The sequence below is a fragment of the Mobula birostris genome, chromosome 5 (genome assembly GCF_030028105.1).
Source record: "Mobula birostris isolate sMobBir1 chromosome 5, sMobBir1.hap1, whole genome shotgun sequence".
In the NCBI taxonomy this organism is placed as follows: Eukaryota; Metazoa; Chordata; class Chondrichthyes; order Myliobatiformes; family Myliobatidae; genus Mobula; species Mobula birostris.
Genome location: NC_092374.1, coordinates 91,181,941 through 91,202,459, shown reverse-complemented (window position 1 = coordinate 91,202,459; position 20,519 = coordinate 91,181,941). Strand labels below are relative to the sequence as shown.

The 20,519-nt window shown below is 46.8% G+C and overlaps 1 protein-coding gene across 1 annotated transcript in view; it reads right to left on the bottom strand.

Annotated features, from left to right (window-relative positions):
* LOC140198377 (uncharacterized) overlaps positions 1 to 16,866 on the bottom strand; it is a 49,121-nt gene extending 32,255 nt beyond the window's left edge. The window contains exons 1-3 of the mRNA XM_072259472.1: positions 16,797 to 16,866; positions 7,492 to 7,866; positions 6,340 to 6,441 (exon numbers count right to left, since the gene is read on the bottom strand). Of these exons, the coding sequence (XP_072115573.1) occupies positions 6,340 to 6,441; positions 7,492 to 7,866; positions 16,797 to 16,866 (547 nt within the window). The remainder of the gene's footprint in view (positions 1 to 6,339; positions 6,442 to 7,491; positions 7,867 to 16,796) is intronic.
* Between the last annotated feature and the right edge of the window lie 3,653 nt (positions 16,867 to 20,519).

The window sequence follows — 20,519 nt, the reverse complement described above, 5'->3', positions numbered from 1 at the left end:
ATTCAAATATCTCCCCAATTCTACGTAATACAAACATCTCCTCAAACCCATAAAATCCAAACATCTCACAACCCCATATAATCCACACATCTCTTCAATTCAACATAATCCAAACATCTCCTCAATCCTACTCAAACCAAACATCTCCCAATCCTACATAATCTGAACATCTCCTCAATCATACATAATCCAAACATCTCCCCAATCCTGCATAATCCAAATATCTCTTCAATCCTACATAATCCAAACATCTCTTCAATCCTACATAATCCAAACATCTCCCCAATCCTACATAATCCAAACATCTCCTCAATCCTACATAATCCAAACACCTCCCCAATCCTACATAATCCAAACATCTTCCCAATTTTACATAATACAAACATCTCCTCAATCCTACATAATCCAAACATCTCCCCAATCCTATATAATCCAAACATCTCCCCAATCCTACATAATCCAAACATCTCCTCAATCCTACTCAAACAAAACAGCTCCCAATCCTACATAATCCGAATATCTCCTCAATCCTACATAATCCAAACATCTCTTCAATCCTACATAATCCAAACATCTCCTCAATCCTACATAACCCAAACATTTCTTCAATTCTACATAATTCAGAAATCTCCCCAATCCTACATAATCCAAACATCTCCCCAATTCTACATGATCCAGACATCTCCTTAATCCTACATAATTCAAATATTTCCCCAATCCTACTTACTGCAAACACCTCCTCAAACCCATAAAACCCAAACAACTCACAACTCCATATAATCCAATCATCTCTTCAATCCCACATAATCCAAACCTCCCCAATCCTACATAATCCAAACATCTACTCAATCCTACATAATCTTAACATCTCCTCAATCCTACATAACCCAAACATTTCTTCAATTCTACATAATTCAGAAATCTCCCCAATCCTACATAATCCAAACATCTCCCCAATTCTACATGATCCAGACATCTCCTTAATCCTACATAATTCAAATATTTCCCCAATCCTACTTACTGCAAACACCTCCTCAAACCCATAAAACCCAAACAACTCACAACTCCATATAATCCAATCATCTCTTCAATCCCACATAATCCAAACCTCCCCAATCCTACACAACTCAAACATCTCCCAATCCCACATAATCCAAATATCTCCCAATCCTACATAATCCAAACATCTCCCCAATCCTACATAATCCAAACATCTCCCCCAATTTTACAGAAGCCAAACATCTCCTCAATCCTACATAATCCAAACATCTCCTCAATCCTACATAATCCAAACATCTCTTCAATCCTACATAATCCAAACATCTCCGCCATCCTACAAAATCCAAACATCTCCTCAATCCTATATAAACCAAACATTTTCCTAATCCTACATAATACAAACATCTCCCCAATCCTACAAAATCCAGACATACCCTGAACCCACATAATCCAAATTTCTGTCAGATACTTCAAATCTAAACATCTCCATAATGCCGCATATTCCAAGTAGTTCCTAATTCCAATAATCCAAACCTTGTCCCATCCCACATAATTGACCATATCAATCTTGCTGAATATTCAAATGCCTCCCTAATTCTACTTAATACATTCATTTCCCCACTCGCTATCATTGATACACCTCCCCAGTTATACTAGCCTAAACTTGGATTATACTTAATCCTGAACCTCCCCAGCACCCTGTAGTGGGACAAGGTAGAGAGAGTTTCGCTCTCTGTCTGACCCTGGGCGTATGTGATGGGTCAGTGTAGAGGGAGCTTCACTCTGTGTCTGACCCTGGGAGTGTGTGATGGGACAGTATAGAGGGAGTTTCACTCTGTGTCTGACCCTGAGAATGTGTAAGAGGGAGCTTCATTCCATCTCAAATCCCAGTCCTTACTATAGATGTGTACTGCACCACTGTGCAACACATAGCTTATTCTGGTGATCAACCCTCCCAAATCATTTCCAATCCTGTCCACCTTGTCAAATGCTCCCAGTACTTGGATGGACACTCAGTGGCCACTTTTTAGGTACAGGAGTGAAACCTGATGTGGTCTTCTGCTGTTGTAACCCATCCACTTCAAGGTTAGACATGATGTGCATTCAGAGATTTTCTTCTTTGGAGAAAATTATAAGTCGAACCTTTGAACCTATGTTTGATTTTGAGAAAAATTGGGGTTTATTTGCTCATTTTTATCATTTGAGTTAATTGATAGAATTCCTCCATGATCTAATTGTAAATTTTTGGTATTTTTTTTCTTGCTGGCGGTTTGAAGCATTTTGTATGACGTATGGCTCCGGGGTTGAACACCTAATGGGTTTTTTTCTCACTTTTTCTTGCTTGGTAGGGTTTCTTTTCTTTTTTTAATCACCAAATTTTTTTCAATCTTTAAAATAATTTTTTTTTATTGAGACATTGTAAGTGTTGCCTACTTCAATGTACTCTTGTTAATTTTGGATAATAATAAAAAGATTTGAAAAGAAAGAGGTGCTCTTCTGCACACCACTGTTTGTAACACATGATTATTTACTGTCACCTTCCTGTCAGCTTGAACCAGTCTGGCCATTCTCCTCTGACCTCTCTCACTAACAAGGCACTTTCGCCCACAGAACTGCTGCTCACTGGATACTTCTTTTCTGTTTCCCAAACCATTCTCTGTAAACTCTATGCATGAAAATCCCAGAATATCAGCATTTTCTGAGATACTGAAACCATCCCATCTGGCACCAACAATCATTCAACAGTCAAACTCACTTGGATCACATTTCCTCCCCATTCTGATGTTTGGTCTGAATAACAACTGAACCTCTTGACCATGTCTGCATGCTTTTATACATAGAGTTGCTGCCACATGATTGGCTGATTAGATATTTGCATTAATGAACAGGTATACAGGTGTACCTAATAAAGTGGTCACTAGGTGTATATAGCAGGCAGAAATATTAATTGAAATCAAAAATAAAATGTTGAATTCACACCTTGCTTCCCTGCTTCCAACCACCACCACTTCCAAAAAAAATCACCAATTAACTGACTTCTTTCTATGAAACAGTAGCTGCCAGCTAGTATTTCCTAACATCATCTCACCTGTGTGTCTGTGTTATAGTCTTCATTTCCAGCTTCTTTTCCACCGCCTGGTGATCTACACCCTGTTTGGGTGACATTCATTTGTTAGATATCAAGTCAATGCAGTCAACTCATCTGGACAATGCATACTCCTTAAACAGGAGTTACCAGGACACCGCATTAGAAAGAGCAAATTGCTCGAGGAAAAACACAAGGAAATCTGAGCGATTAACAACTCTCAATGCAAATTTGAACAATTTTGTTTGAACAAAATTGTTAATCAACGATTAACCAATTCAGGTGCTCTAAAAACCTCAGAGCCGAAAGCTCCGTGGTGCCCTGCACAGGCCTGAAGAACTCATTACAGCTTGGCTTATTAGTTGGAGAATCTACCTAAACCAGGATCGAGGTTGGATCGGTCTAAGCACTGAGCCAATATGGAAAGGTCGAGAATGGCTTCAGGCAGGGTGTCAGGGTACAGGCACAGAGTGTATTGTTGCCGCAGGGCCCAGGTCCGAGGGCGGGGAATGATCCTGTGTTTGGACGATTTAAGCGGGGGCCCAGATAGACTGAGAAGGCGGGGTGACAGGATCGGGCCCATTCCACTCACTCTTCCGCCATGTTTACTTCTCTCTCTACGGTGCTGAGGCTGTGTGACTGCTCCAGCTGCCACGTGTTTCATGTCTGCGAGCTTCACAGCGAGTTGTCACTCTGAGTGATGAATGCAGACTCAGGCTACGGGCCTGCTCCTGTCACTCCTGGTCTATGGGCTCAGTTTGGTTCAGAATGATGTCACTTGTTTTTATTGTTTGCGTGATTTTTTTTTCTGTTTCTCTACACATTGGGAGTTGATCTTTTTTTAATTGGGTTCTTTCGAGTTTCTTGCTTTGTGGCTGCCAGTAAGCAGAAAAATCTCAGGGTTGTATTATTTGTACACTCTGATAAGAAATGTGCTTTGAATTCTTGAATCCTTTGAATCTTCCTTTGGTTTTTCTTTATTTTCTTCTCTCTCTCTCTTTCTCTCTCTCTCTCTCTCTCTCTCTCTCTCTCTCTCCCTGTCTCTCTCTCTGTCTCTGTGTCTGTCAGTCTATCTCTCTGTCTGTGTCTGTCTGCCTGTCTGTCTCTCTGTGTCTGTCTGTCTCTCTCTCTCTCTCTCTCTGTCTCTCTCTATCTCTCTCTGTCTCTGTGTCTCTGTGTCTGTCTGTCTGTTTCTCTCTCTCTCACGCTTCTGTATGTAATAAAGTGGCCACTGACTGTATCTTCATGGTCTTCTGCTGCTGTATCTCATCCACTTCAAGGTTTGACATGTTATGTGTTTAGGGATGCTGTTCTGCACACTACTGTAGTAACATGTGGTTATTTAAGTTACTGTTGCCTTCCTGTCAGCTTGAACCAGCCTGACCATTTTTCTTCCGACCTCTCTCATTAACAAGCTATTTTCGCCCACAGAACTGACTCTCACGGAATGCTTTTTGCTGTTTTTGTACCATCCTCTGTAAACTCTATAGAACGTTGTGCGTGAAAATCCCAGGACAGCAGCCATTTCTGAGATACTGAAATCACCCTATCTGGCACCAACAATCATTCCAAGGTCAAAGTCACTGAGATCACATTTCCTCCCCAATCTGATGTTTCATCTGAAAAAACAACTGAACCTCTTGACCATGTCTGCGTGCTTTTATGCACTGAGTTGCCACCACATAATTGGCTGATTAGATATTTTCATTAATGAGCTAGTGTCCAGGTGTATCTAATAAAATGGCCACTAAGTGTATGATTATGTTTAATATATAAGATGTGTGATGTCTGTATGTACGTGCCTGTGATGTAGTGACTGCCTGTTAGGGTGCTGGCATTTAGGGCCGCAATGAAAGTCCTCCATCTCTGTCTGGCCTACCCAGATATAGGATTCTTCATTGCTGTCTCCATAACAGTTTTGTTTAACCAGTCAGGGTTGTTAGCCCTGAGCTGAACCCCTGAACCCGGAGGATCGGTGGGCTAATCTTAGTCTGGCCCCTACCCTTTGACCTGTTTGGCATGAGTGACCCTACCAAGAGCCAAAGCACAAGGCCCTGAGTCCAGCCAACACAGCTGTCTGGGTCATTGAGGGAAAAGAGCCCCCAGACCTTACGACAGGGTTGTGGTGCTCTTGGAGGACACCTGTGATGTGGCTGCATGTTCTTCATTGTATCTGTGCACACGGCTATTCCTTATTCCCATCTCCCTCTGAAGACTCTGTCAAAATTCTACATATGTACAGTTGGTAATGATGCAACCATGAAGAAGGCACGTCAGCAGCTATATTTCCTTAGGAGATTGAGGAGTCTCGGTACATACCAAAGACTAGCACATTTCTACAGATGAGGAGAGCATTTTGACTAGTTGCATCACTGTCTGGTGTAGAGGGCACACCGTACAGGATCAGTGAAAGCTGCAGACGGTTGTAGACACAGCCAGCTCCATCAGGGGCACCAGTCTCCCCCACATCAAGGACATCTTCAAAATGCAATGACTCAGAAAAGCGGCATCCATCAATACGGACCCCCATCACCCAGAACATGCCCTCTTCTCATCAAGGAGGACGTACTGGAGCCTGAAGACACACACTCAATAATTCAGGAACAGCTTCTTCCCCTCTGCCATTAGGGACATCTACAAGTATGGCGACTTCCATCATCAGGCATGCTGGCCATCTGGGACACACCCTCTTCTCAATGCTGCCACCAGGCAGTAGGTACAGAGTGTGAGGACCCACATTTCAAGCTTCAACAACAGCCCAACCTCCATCAGGTTCTTGAACTCACCTGAAAGAGTTTTATTACACAATAATCACACATTCTCTTGCACAACTCTGGGTTTATCTTTGATTCTGTGCATTAAATTCTTGCTATTTCTCTCCATGCCGTCTCATCCCATCCTCCATCTCATCCACATTTATGTACAATAAATGTTCTCTGGAACGTCTCTACTGCTGATGCTGTTGCTAACATGTTTCTCCCCTGGACCTGTATCTCACCGTCATTTGTTCAGAGACAATAAACTTAACTGGCCTTGTTCCCGCATCTTATGAGTTAAGAGTTTGCTGAGTTTTGGAGACGAGTAACCTGGGTGAGGAACTGCTGTGTAGATTGAAAATTTGGAATCTCTCTATGACGGGATTCTACCTGGATTAACTCGACACTGAAAGATACTTGCCAACTAGAGGGTCCGTGGTTACCTTCCAGTGAGGGATGGTGGGAAGGTTAAGGGTGGGAGTAGGGAGGCCATCTCACCTTGGCAGTCTTTCCTCACCAACATCCAGGTAGCAAACAACAGGAGCGGCACCAGCCCAATTAGAAAGAGGTACCACGAGGAGGAAGGCAGTGCCCCTGCAGCTGAAACGAACCAAAAGACATTCAAATCACCTTAAACACAGTGAGATGTGTCAGAGTAAATCAGAGGGAATAAACTCAACAACTTGTGAGAGACAATGTGCGTGTGGGAACTATTCCCCCACTGAGGGTCTTTGTGTGTGTGTGTGTGAGGCTGTCCCCCAGTGAGGGTCAGTGTGTGTGTGTGTGTGACCAGTCCCCCTGTGAGGGTCAGTGTGTGTGTGTGTGGGACTTTCCCCAGTGAGGGTCAGTGTGTGTGTGTGTGGGACCGTCCCCCAGTGAGGGTCAGTGTGTGTGTGTGTGTGTGTGTGTGTGTGTGTGTGTGTGTGTGTGTGGGACCATCCCCCAGTGATGGTCAGTGTGTGTGTGTGTGTGTGTGTGTGTGTGTGTGTGTGTGACCATCCCCCAGTGAGGGTCAGTGTGTGTGTGTGTGGGGGGGGGGACTGTCTCCCAGTGAGGGTCAGTGTGTGCGTGTGTGTGTGTGTGTGTGTGTGTGTGTGTGTGTGTGTGTGACTGTCCCCCACTGAGGGTCAGTGTGTGTGTGTGTGTGACCAGTCCCCCTGTGAGGGTTAGTGTGTGTGGGACAGTCCCCCAGTGAGGGTCAGTGTGTGTGTGTGTATGACCCATTCCCTAGTGATGGTCAGTGTGTGTGTGGGGGGGGGGGGACCATCCCCCAGTGAGGGTCAGTGTGTGTGTGTGTGTGGGGGGGGGGGACCATCCCCCAGTGAGGATCAGTGTGTGTGTGTGTGACCCATTCCCTAGTGATGGTCACTGTGTGTGTGTGGGGGACCATCCCCCAGTGAGGGTCAGTGTGTGTGGCGGGGGGGGGGGGGACTGTCTCCCAGTGAGGGTCAGTGTGTGTGTGTGTGTGTGTGTGTGTGTGTGTGTGTGTGTGTGTGATCAGTCCCCCAGTGAGAGTGAGTGTGTGTAGGTGGGACCATCCCCCAGTGAGGGTCAGTGTGTGTGTGTGTGTATGACCCATTCCCCAGTGATCTCCTAGCTCGCTCTCATTCTCCCCTGTGCCCTGCTTGCCCCGTGGCCTGGTGACCTTACCGAGTACTTCCACCCTGGTACCATTGCCATGGTAGTCGTTCTGCATTGACAGCGGCCTGATAACAGTGATGGCACACAGGTATTCTCCACAGTCCCCTCTCCTTGCGCTCACCACCACCAGGTTGGTTGCCCAGCCCTGTTCCTCTTCCTCGATGTGCATCTCCCTGCTCTGATTTGTGCTATTGTTCCAGTATTTGATGTTCATCAGGGTCTTTGTGAATTGGAGCTGGGAATTTCCTACGGTCCATTTAAAGATCACCGTTTCCAGTGGCGTGACCTCTGTCGTATTGAGCTGGCAGCGGAGACGGAATGATTTCCCTTCCATCACAGAGAGGGTAGCTGGGGTCTGCTGGACCATGACAATCCCCATTGCACCTGTGTGTTGCAGACAAGAACAACTCAGATGGGATTATTCCGCTTGAAAGCTGAAACGTTAGCAGAAAGGTCCATGCCCCAAATTGCCGTCATGCAAATCCTTGACAAAACTCGCCAGCGTCTGTTATTTCTTACATGTTTTGTGTTTCTTACTTTTAATGCATGTACTCATTTATAGGACCGTGTTCTATCATCAGTCGTAGGTCGCACAACACCAGGATCAGAAACCGTTACTACTCTACAACCATCCGGCTCCTGAACCAGACTGGATAACTTCATTCACCTTAACTCCGAACTGATTCCACAACCTGTGCACTCACTTTCAATGACTCGACATCTCATGTATTCAATGTTATTCATTTATTTACCTACTTATCTATTTATTATTATTACTACTACTACTTGTATTTACGCAGCTTGTCTCCTTTTCCACGTTAGCTTTCGCCAGTCTTTGTTTTGTGTGCAGTTTTTCATTGAATCTATTGAATTTCTTTGTTGTATGGTGAATGCCTGCGAGAAAATGAATCACAGGGTAGTATATGGTGACACGTGCAGTGCTGTGCAAAGGACTCAGGCACATTTATGTAGCTAGGGTGCCTAAGACTTCCGCACAGTACTGTATTGGTGAATGTGCAGTAGAGAGCCAGTTTGTACATCTGGCGGAGGCAAAGGCTGTTGGGAACGGCGAGGATGGAGCGCCACGGGAGGGTTGTGGGACAGGTGGCAGAGAAGGAGTGCCAGGGTGAGGGGGTGTCACAGGTGCAGACACACCCAGCCCTGAGACACCAGGCAAGGTCATTCGATCCCAAACAATTGGTTTATTGATCATTACAGAATGTCTCTAGTGCTTCCTGCTCCCTCCCCTCTCGCTTCCCCTTTTCCCAACCATGATTCCACTCTCCCTGCCCCCATTCCACTGTCAGTCCACAATAGAGACCCAGATCAGAATTAAGTTTATCACTCACATGTATCATAGAATTTCGGTTTTTTTTTTCAGCAGCGGTACAGTGTAATACATAAAATTACCACAGTACTCTTCAACAGTCTTAGGCACCCTAGATATATATACAGTAACAAGCAAGAGAAAATCTGTAGATGCTGTATGCAGTAATCCAGGTACTCGCGTTCAATTGACTACTTCTCCCGCTGCTTCTCCCACCGCAATCTCCGCCGCCTACGGCAGAACTGTTTCTCCGCCGCCTACGGTGGAACCGTCTCTCCGCCGCCAACAGTGGACTCGTCTCTCCGCCGCCGTCGGTAGAACCGTCTCTCAGCCGCCAACAGTGGAAACATTTCTCCGCCGCCAACGGTGGACCCGTCTCTCCGCCGCCAACGGTGGACCCGTCTCTCCGCCACCTCCAGTGCTACTTTATCCTCCGCCATATCCACGCTTTCAATCACAGCTTCTTTGACTTTCTCATGTCGCGCCATGATCGGAAGAACCTGCCATCTCCAATACCGGAAGGCAGGGAAGTCTCCAGACCGTGGTCCCTGTTGCTTACCTCAACGATCCTGAGCAGATTCAAAACCCGGGCTCCACCACCATCAACGCGACTTCCAACAACCCCGGACACCCTCAAAGTGCTGATTACGTAACCTCCAACAGCACCTTCGGGTCAGGACTTTACACGCTGCCGCTGGAACCTCGGTCTCCCCTTCCCCTACCACCACTCCGCAATCCCATCTTCCTCTATCCCACACTCCCTGAACAGCCCAACCCTGCCCTCTCCTTTGACACTACCAATTCTCTTCCCCTTCTGTCCCCAGCTCTCATCTGTGCCGGGCCTCATCTTTGTCCCCCTGCGCCCACACCTCATTGAGTTCCACGCCCGCCATGGCACTGAGCTCCTGTTCTGCCGCCTTCGTCTCCGTGCCAATTTCTTTGACAAGGACTCTTCATTCACACCGATGACCGCTTCTCCGTCTTTAACCCTCCTCCGCTTCCTGGACACCCCACTCTGGTCATCTGCCTGCTCTGGACCTTTTCATTGCCGTTTCTACTTCACCACTCCTCTCTCCAATTACAACCTCGCTCCTTCCAGACGAACTGCTCTCCACTCTCTGCGCATTAACCCCTAACCTCGCCTCACTGCATATAAGGGAGGTGGGGGTACCTTGCTAAGGCCCGGCGACAATTGTCAGACACCTCCTCCTACTTACTATTCGAACAGGAGCTCACTAAGGAGCACCAGGCCATTGCCTCCCACACCATCACCAACCTTATTAGCTCTGAGGATCTCCCATCCACTGCCATCTACTTCCTACCCAAGATCCATAAGCCCGTCTGTTCAGGTAGACCCATTGTTTCTGCTTGTTCCTGCCCCTCTGAACTTACATCTGCATATCTGGACTCAGTTTTATCCCTCCTGCTTCAGACCCTCCCCACCTACATCCGTGACACTTCACATGTTCTTGATCTTTTCAAGGATTGCAAGTTCCGGGGCCCTGATCATCTTATTTTTCACTATGGATATCCAGTCCCTATACGCCTCCATCCCCCAGCAGGAAGGCCTCAAAGCTCTCTGTTTCTTTCTGCACACTAGACCCAACAACTCCCTCTCCACCACCACTCTTCTCCATCTCACAGAACTTTCCTCACTCCTAATCATTTCTCCTTCAGCCACACCCCACCCCCCCCCCCACCACTGCCTTCAAAGATGTAGCCATGGGCACTCGCATGGGTCCCAGCTGTGCCTGCCTGTTCATTGGCCATGTGGGCCAGTTCATATTCCAAGCTTACACTGGTATCACTCCCCGACATTTCCTATGCAACATCGACGACTGCATTACTGCTGCTTCCTGCACTCGTGTGGAGCTCATCGACTTCATCCACTTTGCCTCCAGTTTCCCCCTGCCTTCTAATTTACCTGGTCCATTTCTGACACCTCTCTCTCCTTTCTTGATCTCACGGTCTCTATCTCCGGAGACAGCTTATCCACCAATGTCTATAATAAACCCATGGATTCTTACTCAGCACTATACCTCTTCTCACCCTGTTATTTGTAAAAATGCCACCCCCTTCTCTCAATTCCTCCATCTCTGCTGCATCTGGGGTCAGGATGCGGCTTTTCATTCAAGAGTGAAGGAGATGTCTTCCTTCAAAGAAAGGGACTTCCCTTCCTCCACCATCAATGCTGCTCTCAACTGCTTTTCTTCCATTTCACACACATCTGCTCTTAACCTATCCTGTCACCACTCCAGCAGGGATAGGATTCCTCAACCTCACCCACCACCCCACCAGCCTCCACGTCCAGCACAGAATTCTCTATAACTTCTGGCATCTGCAGTGGGATCCCACCACCAAGTACATCTGTCCCTTCCCCTCCCCTTCACTTCCCAACTTGCTTGTCCATTCGTCCCTCCCCACTGATCTCCCTCCTGGCACTTATCCTTGCCAGCAGAACAAGTGCTACACCTGCCCCTGCACCTCCTCCCTCACAACCATTCAGGGCCCCAAACTCTCCTTCCAGGTGAGGTGACACTTCACCTGTGAATCTGTTGGGGTCATCTACTGTATCCGGTGCTCCCGATGTGGCCTCCTGTATATCGGGAGACCTGATGCAGTATGGGAGACCGTTTCACCGTGTACCTATGCTCCACCCGCCAGGAAAACCAGGATCTCCCAGTGGTCACTCATTTTAATTCCCATTCCACGATGAGGCCACACTCAGATTGGAGGAGCAACAGCTTATATTATGTCTGGGGAGCCTCCAACCTGATGGCATGAACATCAATTTCTCGAACTTCTGGTAATGTGCTTCCCCCTTCCCCCCCCCCACCCTCACCATTCCCCATTCCCATTTCCCTCTCTCACCTTATCTCCTTACCTGCCAATCACCTCCCTCTGGTGCTCCTCCCCCCCCCCTTTTTTGCTCCCATGGCCTTCTGTCCTCCCCCAACAGATTCCCCCTTCTCCAGTCCTGTATCTCTTTCACCCCTCTCCCCCTCCTGGTCTCACCTATCATCTTGTGGTTCTTCCTCTCCTCCCCCCCCCCACTTTCTTACTCTAACTCCTCATCTTCTTCTCTCCAATCTTGATGAAGGGTCTCGGCCCGAAACGTCGACTGTACTCCTTTCCGTAGGCACCGCCTGGCCTGCCGAGTTCCTCCAGAATTTTGCGTGTGTTGCCTAGATACACAGTACGTGCCTAAGACGTCTGCACAGTATGTCCTGTATGTACAGTCCTTTATCAATAAATTTGCTCTCAACTTTGAACTTCGTTATAGATCTTATAGAGGTATACAAAGAGGTTGGGTGAGACTAGAATTGGAGGTCATAGGTTTAAGGTGAAAGGTGCAATATTTAAGAGAAGCTGAGGGGGATCTTCACTCAGCGGATAGTGCAAATGCAGAATGAACTGCCAGTGGAAGTGTTCAAGGCAAAGTCAATTGGCACATTTGAGGAATTCGGATAGGTTCATGGATGAGAGGGCAGGTTAATGGAACTAGGCAGAAGATCAGGCTGGCATTGACTAGATGGACTGAATGGCCTGTTACTGTGCTGTAGTGCTCTATGACTATATAAGCTATATCAAAACGTAACTCTGTCTACACTTCTCACGACCTTGGTAAAGCAGCATGGTAGCATAGTGGTTCACACAGCGCTCTGCAGTACGGGGAACCAAGGTTCAATTCCCGCTGCTGCTTGTAAGGAGTTTGTTCGTCCTCCTCATGACAGTGTTGGTTTTCTCCGGGTGCTCCAGTTTCCTCCCACAGTCCAAAGACCTACCGGTTGGTAGATTAATGTGTCGTTGTAAATTGCCCAGTGATTAGGCTAGGATTGAATTGGTGGGTTGCAGTGCGGTGTGGCACGAAGGCCCACTGTATCTCAAAAAATAAATAAAAATAATCCAAAATCCCACCTACAGTGGACATTTTCTCTGCTCCTCTCTCCCGTTGGGTAGAATATACAAAAGCCTGAAAGCACGTACCACCAGACTCAAGGACAGCTTCTATCTCACTGTCATAGGACTATTGAAGTTCCCTGGTATCAGATGATCTCTCGACCTCAGCATCTATCTCATTCTGGCCTTGCACCTTATTGCCTGCCTGCACTGCCCTTTCCCTGTTACGACAACACTTTATTCTGCATCCTGTTATTGTTTCTCCCCAGAACTACCTCAATGTACTGATGCGATGAAATTACCTGTATGGATGACATGCAAAACAAGGTTCGTCACTGTACCTCGGTAACATGTGTCAATAAGCTAGTTTACCAAACTGAATGTCCATAAGGAGATGCAAACTGCTGTAACGTTTGGGAATGTAAGATGGAGACTGAATTGAGATTGTGGATCATTCATTATACAAGCACCTTTGCTCTGTCTGCAGCAAAGTTCAAAGTTCAAATTATGCTTATTATCTATGTATAGATTATACAATCCTTGAGATTCAGCTCCTTACAGACAGCCACCAAACAAAGAAACCCAAAAGAACCCATTAAAGAGAAAGAAGGCTGTCAAACACCCAATATGCAAAGTGAAAAAAACCCCAGTATTTCTCAGAAGCCAACCGTTTAAATCCTAATCTCCATTCTCATTCCCACATGTCAGACCACGGCCTCCTCTACTGCTATGATGAGGCCACTCTCAGCTGGAGGAGCAACACCTGATATTCTGTCTGGATAGCCTCCAACTTAATGGCAGGAAAATCAACTTCTCTGACTTCTGGTCATTTCTTCCCCAACCCCCGCTTCTCTCTTTTCCCATTCCCCATTCTGACTCCCATCTTACCCCTTCCCTTCTCCTCACCTGCCCATCACCTCCCTCTAGTTCCCCTCCTCCTTTCCTGTCTCCCATTGTCCACAGTTCTCTCCTATCAGGTTCCTCCTTGGTCAGCACTTTATCTATTCCATCGATCACCTCGAGCTTCTCACTTCTTCCCCACTCCCCGTCCACCTACCTTCCCCCTCACGTGATCTCACCCATCACCTGCCAGCTTGTACAGCTTCCCCTTCTCCTCACCTCCTTACTCTGCCTCCTTCCCTTCCTGTCCTGACGAAGGGTCTCGACCCAAAGTGTTGATTCCTTATTCCCCTCTATAGATGCTGCCTGGCCTGCTGATTTCTTCCAGTATACTGTGTGCATTACCCTTCCTTCTGGGAGTTTGGGTTCTTACATATGACTAACTCTCAACCTCTCAGTCTAAGTCATTGGTGCTGGCTACCTACTCTCCCTGTGCCTCATGTACTGTACACCCCTATCAATGTCCTCTCAACCTCCTTTGCTCCAATTTGCAACTTTGCACAGTCAGAAATAACCCAGAAGGAGGAACTGGCCAGCAGGTCAGAGGAGCCAGATTGCATTCAGAGGAGCTGACCTGGGTGCAGACCATGTTGCTGCCTGCTACTGGATTTGGCGTGCAAAGATGGCGTGCAGTGAAACCTTGGGTGATTGTCTCGGATGGTTCTCTTGCAATTGCAAGACCCTGTTGTACATTGATAATGTAAGATGCCGCAAGACTATCTCCCTTGCTTAGTGGTGAGACAGGTGACGAGGGAGCTGCGTAGTGTTGGTTGGAGCAAGGACTAGGCCTCGAGCCGCAGGCCTGCCTGCTACTGCAGTCCAGATGAGGAGATGCTGCAGGCAGTGTAGCATGGTGTCGGTGCTCAGTTGTGGGCAGGAGTCTCCCATCAGTGCTGCCCTCCAGTGTTGATGCAATGACAGGCTAGATTGCCAGGAACTGTACAATCAAATTGCGGGACATGCTGCTCAGGGTCTTGTACTATATACGTGTTTTCTTACATGTCTATGTTTTGTTTTTTTTTTAATATGCTGTGTACGTTTTACACCTTGGCTGCAGAAGAATGCTGTCTCATTTAGCTGTATCCACGTATGGCTCAATGATAGTTAAACCAGATTTGATTTGATTTGATAAAATTCTGGAAGTTTGGTGCTCTTGGGACTATGGTGCCGCAGTTTAGCGGCCCTGCGGTAATGTAGCGGGTAGAACAATCATTTTATAGAGCCATCAATTCCCAATTAGGGTTCAAAACTCACTGTTGTCTGTAAGGAGCTAATACCGTCACCCTGTGACCGTGTGGGTTTCCTCCAGGTGCTCCAGTTTCCTCCCACATTCCAAAGATGTACGGGTTAGGGTTAGTGAGTAGTGGGCAGGTTACGTTAGCACCGGATGTGCGGCAAAACTGGTGGGCTGCCCCAACCACAATCCTCAGACTGGGTTGGTCGTTGACATGAATGACGTATTGCACTCCGCTCCATCTGCCAGAAGTGGGACTGCTCGGGAGTCAAACATTTTAATTCCCATTCCCATTCCCATTCTCAGGGTGGAAGAGCAGCACCTTAAATTCCATGTGGGTAACCTCCACCCTGATGGCATGAATATCCATTTCTTCTTCCAGTAAAATAAGTTTTGCCTCCCCCTGCCCTCCTACTGTTCCCCACTCTGACCTTTAACCTCTCTTCATCTGCCTATCACTTTCTCCTGGGTCCCCTCCTCCTTCCCTTTCTCCTATGGTCCACTCTACCCTCCTGTCGGATTTCTTCTACTCCAGTCCTTGAACTTTTCAACCCATCTGGCTTCACCTATCACCTTCTACTAACCTCCATTCCCTCCCCTCACCTTTTTATCCTGGCGACTTCCCCCTTCCTTTTCAGTCCTGAAGAAGGGTCTTGGCCTGAAACGCTGACTGTTTATTCATTTCCATAGATGCTGCCTGACCTGAGTTCCCCCAGTATTTTGTGCATTGCTTTATATTGCACTGTTTGTTTCAAAACATACACAGCACATTCAAAATAGAAAGCAATTAATATATATATATTCATGCAAAAAAAAACCACATCTATAGTCCAAGAGCCTGAGTGACATGTCTTGCAAATTGATGGCACACTTCCTGGCCATCCAGCCTGTCGTTCCACCAATTGAGCACTGGAGGGCAGTACCTATAGGAGAGGCCAGCCCCCAACTGAGCACGGACACCACGCTACACCGCCTCCTGCGTGTCCACTCCTGGACTGCAGCAACAGGCAAGCCTGCAGCTTGAGGCCTAGTCCACGCTACAACTGAGGCCAATTTCAGAAAGGATTTTCAGGTTAGCCCAGGATGAGATAGTATCCCATCCCAGACAGCTATAAAAGTCAGCTTGATATTCTTTGGAATTTTGCAAAATGAGGGGTGACTTTATCGAGACATCGTGAGGGGTAGAGATATTTCCACCAGTGGAAGAAACCTGAATGAGGGAACAGAGTTACTTTTAATGAGACTTTTGAAAAGTCCCCTTGAATGATAAGACAGGTTCTTGTCCTCGTAACGTACTTCACTGCGGTCTTGTACTTTTTTTTTGTCTGCCTCTACTGCAATTTCTCTGTAGCTGTTATACTTCGTTCAATGGTTCAGTTGTTCCATTTAGTATCAAGAAATGTATACAATATCCAATGTGAAAATCTTACTCTTCACAGGCACCCACAAAACAGAAGAAATATCCCAAAGAATGGATGACAGAAAAATGTTAGAACCCCAAAGCCCCACTTCCCCCACCACCCCCCTCCCACCCATGCCTTCTTTATCACTGCATCGATATGTTAGGACCAGGTTAGGTCCTCAGAGACAGCAACACCGAGGAACTAGAAATTGCTCACTCTCTCCACTTCTGATCCCTCTATGAGGACTGGTGTGTATATCCAAACTTCTCCAGTTGTTCGAATTGGTTTGTTATTGTCACATGTATAGTGAAAAGCTTGTCTTCCATACTGAAATTGGAGTTGAACTTGGTTTCTTGTTGTCACAGTTCAACACACCACAGAAACCAGCCTTCCCTCCCTAGACTCTGGCTACACTTCTCACGTCCTCGTCTGACGGTTCTCTGTTCCCTCAGTACCACCAGCCTAGATCAAATCTCTTCTCGAACTGAAGACTGCGACTCACTGAGCAGTGAAGGAAGCAGGGAGAGACAATGAAGGTCAGTCTGCTTACCTCTGATTTGCATAAGATGTAACCAGAGAATGGATCCCAGCACCGCCTGTGACCTTCCAAGGCAGCCCATTGTCCAGTGCAGTGACGATCAGAGAGGGCACAGGTACCCTGAGGCGCTTAGTAGCATCAGGTCTTTACCATATGAGTAAAACAATCTCTACCATGGTTTCTGAAGGTCTGCAGCCTCCCACAAAGTATGATGAAAGGTTTTGCCTGTAAGCTTTTGCCTTTCATTGGCTGTGACTCATCAAAAGCCACAGAGGTCTGATCTTATCATTAGTTTAGGATTGCTTTCTGAAACAGTTCATCACTTACTGCCCATTACAACGCTGCTGTTTGGGGCGGCTATGAAGGTGTTCGATTGTGGTGTTCAGTGCTGCCTTCATTGTGTCACTCACAACACGCTGGAGGAACTCAGCAGGTCGGGCAGCATCCGTGGAAAAGATCAGTCGACGTTTCGGGCCAGAACCCTTCGTCAGGACTGTAGAGGGAAGGACTCAGGACTCAGTCCTGACGAAGGGTCTCGGCCCGAAACGTCGACTGTACCTCTTCCTAGAGATGCTGCCTGGCCTGCTGTGTTCACCAGCAACTTTGATGTGTGTTGCTTGAAATTCCAGCATTTGCAGATTTCCTCGTGTTTGCGTTTTTAAAGTAACTAAATCTCTTATGCTGCGGTTGCGTAAGTCGTCAGTGAGCAAAGAGGTGCCAGAAATAGAGGTTGCAGCGGCATATTAGCAACATTTGAAACCCGTCTAGTGGCCACTTTATTAGATGCCTCCAGGCCACTAATAGTACGTTTGAGGCTATGGGCCAAACACAGTCAGATGGGACTAGCTCACTGGGTAACACAGTCAGCATGGACTAGATGGGCTGAAGGGTTGATTCTATGACTCTTTGAGCCTGAGTCAGGGACTTGGAGAAGAATTTGGCAAAATTGAAACATGGTTTGGTTAACCAGCTATGAGTAATTTAGAAGTATATAAAGAGTTGTGAGAGTAATTAAAATGGATTTGAAACTAATCAGTTTAAGCTACATTTATTATCAAAGTATACAACCATGAGATTTGTCTTCCCCTTAGACAGCCATAAAACAAAGAAAACTATGGGAACTGTTAAAAAAGAACAACATCAATCCCCCTCCACACATGAAAAAAAAATAAAATTGCACAAACAGCAAAAGGAACATCACCCTTCTTAGGAAAGACATGGTTAAACTGGAAAGAGTGCAGAAAAGATTTACCAGGACTAGAGGGACTGAGTTATAGGGAGAGGTTGGCCGTTCTAGGTCTTCATTCCTTAAGCTGTAGGAGAATGAGGGGCGACCTTACAAAAATCTTTAAAGCTATGAGGGTGGTGGATAAAGTGGACAGTCTTTTCCCCGGGCGGGGTTGGGGGAAGTCCAAAGATAGGGACATAGGTTTAGGGTGAGAGGGGAAAGATTTAAAAGAGACCTGAAGGACAATGTTTTCCCACCTAGTGTGCTGAGTATATGGACTGAGTGGCTGATACGGACAGAATATTATCATTTAGCAATTCTCAGATGGGTACATGGGCGGGGGGGGGGGGGGGCGGTGCCAAGCACAGGAAATTGGAACGGGCTGCTGCCGGCATGGACTAGTTGGGCTGAAGGGCTTGTATTCATGCTGAATTGGTCTATGAATTTGTGTAGGGCAAACCACCAAGTTTAAAATGGAGGTTGAGAGGTTCTTGATCAGTTAGGGTCTCTCTCTTTCAATGATGCTGGAGGATGTTACTGAGGCTCTGCGTTTATGGATTTGGACTATGGACTGTGGAATTTTTCAGTCTGATGATTTTTATGTATGTTTTGGCCCATTCTTTCTCATTGTTGATTTTGTTCGGGGGAGGTGGGGGGTTTCATGGGGTCGATGTTCTTGTGTGTTTTGTTAGTTTTCTGTGCGTGGAGGGGATTTGGGGGGGTCGATGTTCTCATAGTCATAGTCATACTTCATTGATCCCAGGGGAAATTGGTTTTTGTTACAGTTGCACCATAAATAATAAATAGTAATAGAACCATAAATAATTAAATAGTAATATGTAAATTATGCCAGGAAATAAGTCCAGGACAAGCCTATTGGCTCAGGGTGTCTGACCCTCCAAGGGAGGAGTTGTGAAGTTTGATGGCCACAGGCAGGAATGACTTCCTATGACGCTCTGTGTTGCGTCTCGGTGGAATGAGTCTCTGGCTGAATGTACTCCTGTGCCCACCCAGTACATTATGTAGTGGATGGGAGACACCGACCAAGATGGCATGCAACTTAGACAGCATCCTCTTTTCAGACACCACCGTCAGAGAGTCCAGTTCCATCCCCACAACTTCTCCTTGTGCTTCATGTGTGGGGGATGCGGTTGAGGGGTTGATGATTGTGCTGCTGTTTCTCTCTGAACCGACTTCCATGCTTTACTTTGTTTTGTGGCTATCTGGGGAAGGCAAAACTCAGAGTTGAATATACCATACATACTTTGATAATAAATGAACCTTTGAACCTTTGGAATGGCTATTATTTGTCACCATGTTGACCACCTCTTGCAATATGTAGCAAGGTGTTCAAGATGTCACTGACTGTGACCTCTGTTGAGGTTGTGGCTCAGTTTTTGATGTTTTTTAGTATGGTTCTTTGAGGTCATGGGGGAGAGAGTGAGTTAGAGGTCAGGTTAGGGTTTAAGGACAGGGATTAGGGGAATTAGAGGACAGGCCGGAGCCTTGTCCGCAGGCATTCGAAGGTTAGTGATGTGGACATGGGACACCCATGGGCCAGGCTGGGATGACCAGCCAGATGTCAGACCAGCGGACCAGTGTGGATGAAGGCTGGTGTTCCCCGGCCCCCGCCCATACCGCCATGGATCAGCGAGTTATCATCGGAGTCTGGAGTCAGACTTCCAAGCAGGTGGGAGGAGTGAGATCCGATGACCCCCTGGCTCCTTGAATCAATGAGAAAGGAGTTCGAGGCCTGTCGTTCAGAGTCCTAAAATTGGTGGGTCTGGAGTTTGAGGCCTGGTGTTCAGTAATCAGTGGGGTTGATGACAAGGCTCAAGGCTCGAGGGTCAAATTGGAAGTTCCGATATTGAGGCCTGTAGGCCAGAGCCTATGGTCTGCGAACCTCTGTGAGTTCACCGGGGTGTTCGAAAGCCCATTGTCTGTGTGTTCAAGTCTAAATCTAGGTCGGCTGAAGGCCGAAGGTCAAAGAAAACTTATCTTGGACCCACCTAGTTCTGCTATATCGTTTTGTTACTTGTTGTGGTCTGGTTTGCTGAATTCTACCAAGCTTTCTGGACATGCTAAGCTGGCATCAGATTGTGTGGCGACACTTGTGGCTGCATTTCACTGTATCTTACGATACACGCGTGATGCATGTGCTTGAATCTTGTACGTCTGACTCTTGTAATCTTGTGGGCATGTATTTCTCCATTATAGAAGGATGTGGAAGCCTTAGGGAGGGTGTAGATGAGATTTCCCAGGATGCTACCAGGAATCGAGGACATGTACATCTTAAACCAAAAACTTTCCTTTCCAGTCCTGGAGAAGGGTTTTGGCCTGAAATGTCGACTGTTTACTTATTTTCATAGATGCTACCTGACCTGCTGAGTTCTCCCAGCATTTTGTGTGTCAGGCTTTATACAGCATGTCTGATGAAGAAAGGTTGAGTGTGCTTGGGCTTTCCGCTCTGAAACAAAGGAGGATGACAGACAGCCCACAGCACTGTG